The 13216-nt window shown below is 46.4% G+C and overlaps 1 protein-coding gene across 1 annotated transcript; it reads right to left on the minus strand.

The window, feature by feature from the left end:
• Nucleotides 1-12109: 12109 nt before the first annotated feature.
• On the minus strand, nt 12110-13216 carry LOC124656366 (metacaspase-9-like). Its single transcript, XM_047195124.1, has one exon. It carries the CDS (start codon nt 13139-13141, stop codon nt 12110-12112), a length of 1032 nt encoding a protein of 343 aa, XP_047051080.1. The 5' UTR covers nt 13142-13216.

Consider the following 13216-nt stretch of genomic DNA (forward strand, 5'->3'; position numbering starts at 1 on the left):
TATAATGCTTGCAATATGTTCTTATGTAAGTTTTGCTGTACCGGTTCATACTTGTGTTTGCTTCAAACAACCTTGCTAGCCCAAAGCCTTGTACTGAGGGGAAATGCTTCTCGTGCATCCAAAACCTTGAGCCAAAACCTATGCCATGTGTGTCCACCATACCTACCTACTATGTGGTATTTCTTGCCATTCCAAAGTAAATTTCTTGAGTGCTACCTTTAAACAATTCAAAATGCTTCTCAATTTGTGTCAATGTTTTATAGCTCATGAGGAAGTATGTGGTGTTTATCTTTCAATCTTGTTGGGCAACTTTCACCAATGGACTAGTGGCTTCATCCGCTTATCCAATAATTTTGCAAAAAGAGCTGGCAATGGGATTCCCAGTCCCAAATTAATTAACAAAAATAGACACTCCTCCATGATATGTGATTGTTGGACGGCACCCGAAGGATTCGGTTAGCCATGGCTTGTGTAAGCAAAGGTGGGGAGGAGTGTCATCATAATAAAACTAAAAAAAAGGGCACTCCTTCATGGTATGAGATTGTTGGCTGGCACCCGAGGATTCGATTAGCCATGGTTTGTGAAAGAAAGGTTGGAAGGAGTGCCACCCAAAAATAAAAATAATTCATGGGAGCCGCTCTTGAAGGTTTGTCTGGCAAGGGGGTTAGAGTGCCCACTACCATTCGTTGACAACAACAAACACCTCTCAAAACTTTACTTTTATGCTCTCTTTATGTTTTCAAAACCAAAGCTCTAGCACAAATATAACAATCAATGCTTCCCTCTGCGAAGGGCCATTCTTTTACTTTATGTTGAGTCAGTTTACCTACTTCCTTCCATCTTAGAAGCAAATACTTGTGTCAACCGTGCATTGATTCTTACATACTTGCTTATTCGCATTCATTATATTACTTTGTGTTGACCATTATCCATGAGATATGTATGTTGAAAGTTGAAAGCAACTGCTCAAACTTAAATCTTCCTCTGTGTTGCTTCGATGCCTTTACTTTGAATTTATTGCTTTATGAGTTAACTCTTGTGCAAGACTTTTGATGCTTGTCTTGAAAGTACTTTTCATGAAAAGTTTTGCTATATGTTATCTATTTGTTAGCAACTATAGATTATTGACTTGAGTCACTTCATTCATTTCATATGCTTTGTAATAGTATGATCAAGGTTATGTAAGTAGCATGTCACTACATAAATTATTCTTTTTATCGTTTACCTGCTCGGGACGAGCAGGAACTAAGCTTGGGATTGCTGATACGTCTCCGACGTATCCATAATTTCTGTCGTTCCATGCTTGTTTTATGACAATACTTACATGTTTTGCTTGCACTTTATAATGTTTTTATGCATTTTCCGGAACTAACCTATTAACAAGATGCCACGGTGCCGCTCCTCGTTTTCTGCTGTTTTTGGTTCCGTAAAGGCTGTTCGGGCAATATTCTCGGAATTGGACGAAATCAACGCCAAACCTCCTATTTTTCCCGGAAGCATCCAGAACACCGAAGGGGAGTCGGAGAGGGGCCAGAGGGCCACCACACCATAAGGCGGCGCGGCCAGGCCTGGGCCCGCGCCAGCCTATGGTGAGGAGCCCCCAGGCGCCCCCTTGCGCCGCCTCTTCGCCTATTTAAGCCCTTTCAACCTAAAAACGCGATACCAGAAGACGAAACTCCAGAAAGACTCCAGGGGCGCCGCCACCATCGCGAAACTCCAATTCGGGGGACAGAAGTCTCTGTTCCGGCACCCTGCCGGGACGGGGAAGTGCCCCCGGAAGCCATCTCCATCAACGCCATCGCCTCCATCATGCTCCGTGAGTAGTTCCCCCATTGACTACGGGTTCTAGCTGTAGCTAGTTGGTATTCTCTCCCCTATGTACTTCAATACAATGATCTCATGAGCTGCCTTACATGATTGAGATTCATCTGATGTAATCGGTGTTGTGTTTGTCGGGATCCGATGGATTGTTACGTTATGATTGTCTATCTACAAAGTTTATGAAGTTATTGTTGCTGCAATCTTGTTATGCTTAATGCTTGTCACTAGGGCCCGAGTGCCATGATCTTAGATTTAAGCTCTATACTTATTGCTTAGATTGTATCTACAAGTTGTATGCACATGTCGCTGTCCGGAACCAATGGCCCCGAAGTGACAGAAATCGGGACAACCGGAGGGGATGGCGGTGATGTGAGGATCACATGTTTTCACCAAGTGTTAATGCTTTGCTCCGGAGCTCTATTAAAAGGAGTACCTTAATATCCAGTAGATTCCCTTGAGGCCCGGCTGCCACCGGCTGGTAGGACAAAAGATGTTGTGCAAGTTTCTCATCGCGAGCACGTACGACTATAATTGGAAAACATGCCTACATGATTAATGATCTTGATATTCTGTCTTAATGCTATTTCAATCCTATCAATTGCCCGACCGTAATTTGTTCACCCAACACTTGTTATTGGAGAGTGGCCACTAGTGTAGATAGCTGGGAACCCCGGTCCATCTTTCATCATCATATACCTGTTCTACATGTCATTGGAAGTAGTATCAACTATCTTCCGGTGCCATTGCTCTCATATTGCTATTACTCGTTCGCCGTGTTATCGTTACTATCTGCTCTCATATCATCGCTACTTTCACATCACCCCCGTTACTAGTGCTTTTCCAGGTGCAGCTGAATTGACAACTCAGTTGTTAAGGCTTATAAGTATTCTTTGTCTCCCCTTGTGTCGAATCAATAAATTGGGTTTTACTTCCCTCGAAGACTATCGCGATCCCCTATACTTGTGGGTCATCAAGCGTCACCCCCGTTTAGCCAATTGCCGAAAATATTTGTAATCCTACGGGGTGGATATAAGGTAGAACCTATCTGAATGATTGACCAGACCTAGCAACTCGACAACTGATGAAAATGTGTTTGTGTCTTGTTCATCACAGAAAACATATTTCGTACAGCCGTGCCAATTGCATTTGGCAAGGTTATTTTTAGTTAGAATCACACCCCGACTAAGATAGCATGCAAAGACCTTTGTTTTCAAATGTATCTTCATCTTCCAGATGGATTTATTATTAACAATCGGTTGACTGAGGATAATTAAAGTTTTGTACATGGAGCTCGCCGAGAATTTACCATTCTTGGTAAGACTCCAACAAAATTCATCGACACCCTGAACCAACTGGATTGAAGCTAGCCTCTGTAGCAATTCATTCCATGTAGTCAGTATGGGACCAATAAGATCACGCCTGAACGACATAGAGGGTGGAAATGTTTCCATCACCTTCTGTAAGGTATCACCCTTATGGCGAACAATATAGTACAAAGCCGGATATTATTCTCGAAGAGTAGTTTTACTCAACCACCTATCTTCCCAGAACCTTATCTCAGACCAATTTCTAATGGAGAAGGAACCGGAAGGGAAAAATGCTTTTTAGTTGCCATAATGCCAGCCCAAAAGTGAGAATCTCGAGGTTTCCATATAACCTGAGATATTGCTTTTGAGCCCACATACTTTATCCGCAATAGTTGTTGCCATCGTCCATCCTCAGTTAACAAATTGGCCAACCATTTTCCTAGCATGGCCCTGTTTTTAACTTCAAGATCATGAACTCCTAGTCCACCTTGATCCTTTGGATGGCAAACAACACTCCATTCGGTCAACCGATATTTTTTCTTCCAATTATCCCCTTGCCAAAAGAATCTTGATCTGAAATAATCCAATCTATGTAAGACTCCTTTGGGCAACTGGAAGAAAGATATTATATACAGTACCATATTTGTAAGTACATAATTTATGAGAACTAATCTTCCTCCAAGGGATAATAATTTTCCTTTCCAACTACTCAGGCGTTTCTGAAGTCTTTCCTCAACAATTTTCCTCTACGCCAACGTCAGCCTCCGATAATGAATTGGAATTCCCAGATAGCTATTTGGAAAACTCTCAAGCCCACATCCGAAAAGCTCGGCATATAGGTTGGCATCGTCTTTTGCTTCACCGAAACAGAACAATTCACTTTTATGGAAATTTATCTTGAGATTTGACAACTGCTCGAATGCTGAAAGAATTTACTTCAGCTTCCTTGCTTTGTCCAAGGCATGATCCATAAATAAAATTGTATCATCGACTTATTGAAGGATAGATAAGCCCCCATCAACCAAATGAGGAACTACCCCTTCAATCTAGCCATCAACTATAGACCGCTCAATTATAATAGCAAGCATATCCGTCATAATGTTAAATAACATTAGGGATAGGGGATCGTCTTGCCTCAAACCTTTTTTGTCTGGGAGTATCTACCAATGGCATCATTGACCTTGATGGAAATACTTCCTCCAAAAACAAAGTTATTAATCAGAGCGCGCCACTCTTCGGAAAAACCTTTCATCCCAAGTGTCTGCTGAAGAAAAAAACCATTTAACCTTATCATAGGCTTTCTCAAAGTCGATTTTGAGTATTACTCCATTCAACTTTTTACGGTGCATCTCATGAATTGTTTCATGCAAAGTGACGACACCATCTAGGATGTATCTACCTTCCATAAAATCATGCTGAGATGGAAGCACGACATGATCAGCCGTCTGATAGTCGCTACTCTGGTAAATATCTTAAAGCAAACATTTAGGAGACAAATTGATCTGTACTATTAATCCGACTCACATCAATCACTTTTGGTAAGAGAATGATTTTACCAAAATTGATACGAAAGAGTTTAAGTTGCCCCTTATGAAGTTCACTAAAGAGTTCCAATAAATCTTCCTTAATTATATCCCAGAAGGTTTGATAGAATTTAGCTGTAAATCCATCCATGCCCGGCGTCTTATTCTGTTTCATTTGGAAAACCGCTTTCCTTACCTCTTCCTCGGAATATGGAGAAGTCAGAAGAGCGGTTTCTTGTGGAGACACTTGAGGTATATCATCAATCCTGAACTCGTCCATAGATATATCAAATTCCTCAGGGGCGCCAAACAGATCTTTATAATACGATGTAATATAGGACTTGAGCTACACATGACCTTCAATCACGCCCTCTTCCTGGACTAGATAATGGATGAGTTTCTTTTTGTGTCTGCCATTGGTTACACTATGAAAATATCTCATATTCGAATCTCTTTCCAGTAAAAAATGGGTTTTGGATCTTTGGTACCATTTGAGTTCCTCCTCCCATAGCAGACCATCTAACGTTGCATTGAATTGACTTTTAAGTTCAATCTCATGCATAGTCAATGGTCGTACCTCGGTGAGTGCCAATAGATCATCTATTTTTGATGATAGGCTAAGTTTCTCCTTTTTGAGTTGTCCAGTCACGTGCTTAGACCATCCTCCAAGGTATCTACGCGTCGAGTGTATCTTATTATTCCACCTTTAGATTGGGGTGTTCGAAGCAACTGGTTTGTCCCATATAAATTTAATCATATCCGAGAAACCCTCCCGTTGTATCCATCCAAGTTCAAATTTATACGGACGTCTACGCTAAGGAGATGGTGTCCCGAGAACCAACCTGAGGTTGGGTGGTTAGGAGGGTGGTTGTACCCCCAGCCCACCAGAGTTCAAATCCCAGATTTGACATCTGTGTATCTCATCAAGGCGGAATATTCATTCAGTGGGAGGCGACGTTCCCGTCGACGGCGAGGCGCCTGTGGTGACTTCGTCAATTTCAAGATCCAATCCGCCGGCTCAGTCTTCCGGAGGTGCTCATAGGGGTAGGGTGTGCGTGTGTGCGTTCATAGGGGTGAGTGTATGCGCGTGTATGTGAGCGCCTGCGTTTGTACTGTGTTTCTCAAAAAAAAAAGGAGATGGTGTCCCGGTTAAAGTTAAAATAGAAGCATGGTCCGACAAAGCTTCTATCTGAGGCAGGACCCGTACCGAGACAAGAGGGAACTTTAATTCCTAATCTTAGTCCATCAATCAACGGTCTAACTTCTCGTAAGTAGGCTCTGGGAGGCTATTTGTCCAAGTAAATTATCTCCCAACCATTGAAACCTTCCTTAAATCTAAGCTATCAGTGACGATATTGAATAAGAAAGGTCAATGTGTATCGAACCTACCCCTATGTAAACAAAAGGACCAAACTGTAAAAGAACTACACCTACTATACATCTCCGTACTTATGCATGAATTATCCGGCACCGTGTCGTGATTAACATATAATAATTGAGAACACTCCTAACAAACCCAATGCCAGAGTACACCAAGGGTGAAAACAAATCAACGACGGACCAAACCCACACCAGCGAAAACAATTCCACATGCCAGCCCAATGGCAAAATAACGCCCGAAACAAGGACCACAACGAACTAACTAGACTCCACCAAGGGCAAAACGAATCACTATGCCAGAAACAATCTAATATACTACGGAGTAGAAAACTAGCAAATCCTTAAAATTGAGTTCTTTTGCTTTCTTTTGTCCACCCTGAAATGGGGGCACCTTTTTTTCTGCCGAAAAACAAACCGGGTGCCTTCAGTTCTATGGACGTGTACACTTCCGGTCATGAATAACTTTGTGTATTAGTCGAGTTGGAACTTAGGAATACACTTTTGCTGTTTATCACTCGGTTGTTTTCTATTTGGCCATCACTCGAATTTTCTAGCGTGTATTTTTCATCCGGCGGAAGTCTTGTTTTTTTGGCTCCCCCAGTGTTGACCGGTTTTTTTGTGAACGTTTTTTTCCTTTCTCTGGTTTTGTTTCGACCGTTTTTTTCGCTCAGGGGGTCGACATTGGCTTCAACGGGATCCTCATTTCGACCAAAATCATTCCGACCGAAATCGAGGCGGGGAAGGGGAGAGAGAGCGGCGTGGAAGAGGGGAAATCGCCGCCGTGCTCGGAGACGAGCCCGCCCGCCACGGTCGGAGACGAGCCCGTCTGCCGCTGTCGAGCGTAGATCGCTGCGCCCTTCTGCTACCTGCGCGTGGGGGCTGCGGGGCCTCGGGGGCCTGGGGGCGGCATCTCCATTATTGTACGTCGAGCTCGTCCTCAAGGTAAGCGACGACCCCCCAAATCCCTGGCTGTTCTTCTTTTGATGGCCGTCAACGACGACTACCGTGAGTGGTAGGCGACCTGCGTGTAGCATTTTCTAGCCGTCTAGGTGTTGGTGCTGTGGGTGGAGAGATTTTTCGTCGGCGGATTTTTTCGTGGATCTGTTGTTTTGGTTCATGACGAGTCGATTTCGTCGGCGAATCGGGAGATAGTGTGCAGGAGATTGTCCTCGGAGTGGGGAAGTTCCTAGTCTAGCTCTTTGTCGTAGCTGTAGTCTCATGTCGTGCTTTATAGGTCGATGTACCCGTGGTTTGTTCATCATCTGAGATATAAATGGTAGTCGGAAGTGTTGAAGGTGTGTGAGTTAGTTTATGTGTTGAATTGCTCGATCCTAGTGCTGACTTATGTCTATGTTTTTACCTGTGGATTGTTGTTGTCTATGTGTAGTTTCTGAACATTTTTACAGTTGGCATTCTGTGGTTTGTCAGTATATAGCTGCAAATTTTATGTAGTATCTGCATCTTGAAAGTATGGAGGAGCCTTTTCAACATGCAGATTCTGTAGTGACAAGTCGATTTCGTTGGCGAATCGGGAGATAGTGTGCAGGGGATTGTCTTCGGAGTGGGGAAGTTCCTAGTCTAGCTCTTTGTCGTAGCTGTAGTCTCATGTTGTGCTGTATATGTCGATGTACCAGTGGTTTGTTCATCATCTCAGATATACATGGTAGTCGGAAGTGTTGAAGGTGTGTGAGTTAGGTTATGTGTTGAATTGCTCGATCCTGATTTATGTCTATGTTATACCCGTGGATTTGTTTGTCGTGTAGTTTCTGAATTTTTACAGTTGGCATTATGTGGTTTGTCAGTATATAGCTGCAATTTTTTGCAGTATCTGCATCTTGAAAGTATGGAGGAGCATTTTCAACATGCAGATTATGTAGTGCTTTTTTTGTGGAGCGCCGTGGATTCTGGTGGTGTGTGTACATGGATTATGGATGTGATTTTCATGCCAAGTGCAGGGAGTTGTTTCTTTTTTGACATGTGTTGTATATGCAGTGCAACTACTGTGTGTTGTATATGCAGTGCAACTATATACCTAGTGATTTTTGAATGTAAATGGAGTTTGTTTGAATTGTGGGATGTATATGCTATATATGCATCGCCGTGCTGTAAAGGTGTGTAGATACTGTCGCAGATGCGGTGTATATATGCAGTTTGTGTATGTTTTTTTTTTTTGCTGCCTGAAAAAATCCTACAGCTCATAGACAAATCAGTACTGTCTACTTTTTTTTTTGCGAGTTAGGCATTCAGTGGGGGGGGGGGGGGAATGTATCTGTTTATATATACTAGCTTATATGCAGTGTATCTGTTATATATATATATACCGTAGATGCATTGTATATATCAGGAAGTAAAATGTATGTATAATGTAGTGTAGATACATATATGCATAGTGTATAGTAGATGCATTTTGTTTTATCTCCAACGTATATGCAGTGTAGATACAAGTGTACATGCAGTGTAGATACAAAGTGTATATGCAGTGTAGATACCTTGTGTCGTCGAAGACGGTCCGGTAGGAGTAGAGCAGCCTCACTTTGCCAATGTATATCTCCAACGTATATGCATTTGTTTTTATCTCCTACGTATATGCAATGTAGTGTATATGCAAGTAAATATAGTTTGTATATCTCCAATGTATATGCAGCGTAGATACAAGTGTCTATGTAGTGTAGATAGAAGTAAAATTAGCAGCCTCAACTTGCCTTGTGCCGTCACAACACCAAGGAATCCTTTGTTGATGATAGATCTTTTTCCTATGGTGAAGGGCAGCAAGTGTATATGCAGTGTAGATAAATTGTATATGCAGTGTATATGTAGTGTAGATAGTGTATATGAGTTCCTATTTTTTTATTCTAGTTTCTGATATCTATTATTTGAATTTTATGTACAGCTATGGGTAAACTTCACACAAATTTTGCAAGTAGAGACATAGAGGAAGATTTATCAGAAGATGATTTATCAGAAGACAATGAAGAAAGCTTCTGCAATCGTGTGTCTAAGGTTCATTTGCTAGTTTGTGTATATGCATTCATTTGCTAGTTTGTACTCCCTCTGGTCAACTACCCATGCATGTATTTTAGTGTAAATGCAGAGGTAGTATATTGTTGCAGATAATATTTTTTTATCTGTGCTGTTGTTTTGTTTTTTAACAGGACAATATGAGAGATAGCAATTTCGATAAGGCACTCATCGAGTTTTACATGAAACATGTTAGTTCTTCACTTCAACATGCACATATGAAAATAATATGTGAGTTATTCATTGAGATATCTTATTGGAGTACCTGTTTTGTTTCTTTTTGCAGAAAGATAAGAGCCTTAAACGGAAAATAATGCAAAGCAACATCCGTGATAATCCAATACCTGCATATCAGGTGTGTATTAGTTCATTAACAAGATATCAGCAACATCTCAGAGCGAGTAGAATCTAAATTTTTCTAGACTTTGCTGTCTCTGTAAGTAGTTTTCTAGACCAAATTACATGACAAATCCTTTTCTTCATAGAAGTAGCAGAACAGGAAGTATACAACAGCAAGAAGAGCAGGACGAAGTTGAGTGAATTTTCATCTTGCTGGTTTTCTAATGGAAAATCAAATCTTTGCTATTGCAGAAAGGGATTTCTATTTTCGTGCCCTCAGATCCTTAGTTATGCTCAGTTTTTCCTAGCTCCTTAGTTTTTCCTCAGTTTTCCCCAAGTCCTTGTCTGAAACCATCATAGGTGCTGTAACGGCCGGTTGCCCGACGGTTGACCGTTATCTTCTGACTAGTGGGGCCACGTAGAGCCCGCAAAGACACGTCGGACCATCCATGTTTGTTTGACCGTAAGCATCGCTGTATCCCTGACCAACACGCGAACGAGTGGGGCTTCAGTATATCGAATGACAAGTGAGGCCATGACGCTGATACAAGGGGCAATACACGGGTAGGATTAGATTTTTAAACGGAGCTCTACAGTGATGGCACGGAGGAGGTGGTCTGTGGGGTGCCGAGATGATATCGACGTCCACAAAGAACTGCATGAGGCGAGATCAGACGCATTAGATAGATATGAACTAGACGCGTTTAACCATGCAAAGAAGAGAAGAAATGGTCGACGACATCGACGACTACCTCAAAACTTTGACTGACCGTGTCGGACACGAACGCGAGCAATGTAGAGAAAACTAGTGTCTCTCCTTTCTGGTGTGTATAGATGGGTGCTAGAAGAGTGTGGTGGCAAAGGGAAAGACCTCGCGGTGGTCTGTGGCGTCCAGCATAGCGGGGCGGTGTGGCCGTGCCCACAGCGGCGTGCATGCTGTAGTAGTTTCAAGAAGGTTTGTGTTCTTTTCTTGTGTTGCAAGAAGAGAAACTGGACAAAAGATTTGATACCTTTTCAGCTTTGTGAGTCAATGGACCGGACAAAAGAACCAGAAAACAACTTTTGGGTCTTTTTTGACTGCAGACAGACAGCTGTATCTGTTTGACAGCTGTAACGTTCTGATTAGTTTAGATTTTTCGAGTGCTTCCCAAAAAGAAAACACTCGATTGCCAATTAGATAGACCCGAACTAGGAATAACAAGTTTTAAACGGCCTTAGCCCAGCTTTAAATTAATAAAGCCACGAATGGCAGATACAAGATGCTGACAGTTCAGCTAACAGGCAACGCACACAAAGCAAAAAATACATCAAGAAACACCGCCTGAGACGAAGCCTTCATCCGTCCTCGCGCTCATAGCCTTGAAGAAGAAGTCGTGGAGTAGACATGCCTGAGAAAGGCCCTGTCTTTGTCAAATCTCGACAGCACCATAGTGGTCGTGAGCTTCGCCTTGTCTACCTCCGAAGAAGGCCCCTGCCTCCCCGCCTTGGATCGAAAGGCGTTGAACCATCGGAAGGTAGAACAGCTCACCCTAGAGCACGCAGGAAGAACTGACCAAAAGGGCTGCCAGGAGCCGAACATCGAGCAGGATCAAAACTGAACACGAGCTGTCCATGCACATCGTCATCCTCAGCACCGAACACTCATCAAGAAGCAAGCTTTAGGGGGAAGCCGCCAAAAGAAGACACGGCCAAGATAATGGCACTAGAACCACCGTTGTAGGCCGCGGCCGACCATGGTAGAAAGCCGCCACCATTGAACGCCGCCACCAGGTGCCCACGAACCGCCGTTCACCTCCCACCATCCCAAGACGACGCCTCCAAGGAGGACACGACGTCAGAACGCCGCCACCGTCCAATCCAAGGGATTTGGGTTTTCACCCGGGAGGAGGGAGGAAGGGGATAGGGTTGGACCTCAGCATCACCTCCAAGGAGTGCGCCCGGAGCGCCCTTGACGCCGTGGCCGCCTCCGCCGGCCAAAGGTTTCCCCGGACCAAAGCCCCAGCCCCGCACACCGCGACTACCTACCAGATCCGGCGAGGCCAGATCCGGAGACATTGGGATCGGAACAGCACATGCACGAGCCACCGTCTTCGGATCCGGCCGGAGGCCGACGGGGCAGCCACCGCACCGCGACCTCACCACACCCTCTCCTCGCCGCCCCTGCGGCCAAGAAGAGGAACCACCGGCATCGGCGCGCGCCTCCTGCCGCCGGAGCGGCGCCGCCCTCCCCAAGCGAGGCCGCCGCCCCAGATGCCAGAGCTCTCCGCGAGGACCGCGAAGCAGCGAGATCCCGGCCGCCACCTTCCTTGGCAGCCGCGCGCGGATTTCCGGGCGGCCACCTCCGACGGCGGCGAGGAGGAGGGAGGGAGAGGGGAGGGCTAGGGGGTCTAGGGTTTGGGGTCCTCCGGTGTCGCCCCAAGCGGGAGCGACACGGGAGGAAGGGGAAAACCTTTCGGAGAGAGGTCCTAGGAATAACAAGTAACAAATCCTTCTATATGTTGTACCGTATATTGTTTTTCTCTAGTACCATATGTCCGTACCTGTACACAGGTACATTGACGCACACACAACAACTGACACACACCCAAGTACCCAACAATACAGTTCGTGAATTTACTACTCGATGAATCCGGCGCGCGCGGGAACTTAAAAGTGAACTCCATGTACTCCATGCACATTGTTTACCATAGAACGCAGGTGAGCTGAACCGACGGAATCAAATCACAGCGCCGACGGTGACATGGCCGGACTTGCCGTGACGTCCTGCGAAAGGAACGGCGCCTCTGCGTTGGCGTCGCTGCAGTACAGGCACGGGTGCTGCTCGAAGCCGTTCTCGTCCAGCACGGCCCTGGCCCTCGCCACGAGCTCCCGGTTGCTCAGCGGCGCCGGGTGCGCCGCCAGCACGCTCTGCACCGCGCTGCTGAACGCCCCGCACGCCTTGCCTCCGCCCTCCTCCTCGTCCTCCGCCGCGACGTCCGCGGAGGTCTCGTCCGTCTGGCACCCGCTCAGCAGGATGCCCTCGTCCGGGCGAGACGCCGGCGCCGGCGCGGCGGCGGACAGGGTACCGCCGTGACCTCCGTGGAACTTGGCGCTGGCGTCGGCGCCGAACAGCGCGAGGAGGTGGTCGGCGGCGTGGTGGGACGACGGCATGCCCGAGACGCCAGAGAGGTGGTCGAGGAGCGCGCCGTATGGAAGGAACCGGGCGGTGCGCGTGGGCGCGGCCAGCGGCGGCGCGCCGGCGGAGTCGGAGAGGTCGACCGAGGGTCCGATCTGCTCCTTCTCCTGGTCGATGAGGCCGCCGCTGTGGCACGAGTCCGACACCATGGTGAAGCTCGCGCCCGGCGGCACCCGGTCCACCAGCTGCCGGAAGTCCACGTCCGTGACGAGGTTGAAGTCGCACGGCACGATCGCCTCCTCCTCCTTGACATCCTCACCGTGGCCGTGGCCACGGCGCGGCGGGACGAGGGTGCCGTGTCCGCTGTAGTGGAAGAAGAGCACGTCGCCGGGGGCGGCGCGGTCGACCATGTCCGCCAGCGCGCGCTTGATGTTGGCACCCGTGGGGAGCACCTTGGCGCCGCGTCCGTCGGTGAGCACGGCGACGTCGGCGGGTGCGAAGCCGAACCGGGCGACCAAGGTGTCCCGCGCGGTCTCGACGTCGTTGATGCAGCCGCGGAGCTCGTTGCGCGTGCCGGCGTAGTTGCAGCCCACCAGCGTGGCCAGCATCTTCTTCTTGCTCGCCAGCTTCCCCTCCATGTCTGTTCGTGCTTCTCTTTCCCTACTCTCCGAATCAATGCTTCGCGTCCGGAATGGATCGATGGAGAGATCAGT

Source organism: Lolium rigidum, chromosome 5 (assembly GCF_022539505.1).
Source record: "Lolium rigidum isolate FL_2022 chromosome 5, APGP_CSIRO_Lrig_0.1, whole genome shotgun sequence".
In the NCBI taxonomy this organism is placed as follows: domain Eukaryota; kingdom Viridiplantae; phylum Streptophyta; class Magnoliopsida; order Poales; family Poaceae; genus Lolium; species Lolium rigidum.

Coding starts and splice junctions, on each gene's coding strand:
- LOC124656366 (XM_047195124.1), bottom strand. CDS start 13,141: ATGGAGGGGAAGCTGGCGAGCAAGAAGAAGATGCTGGCCACGCTGGTG.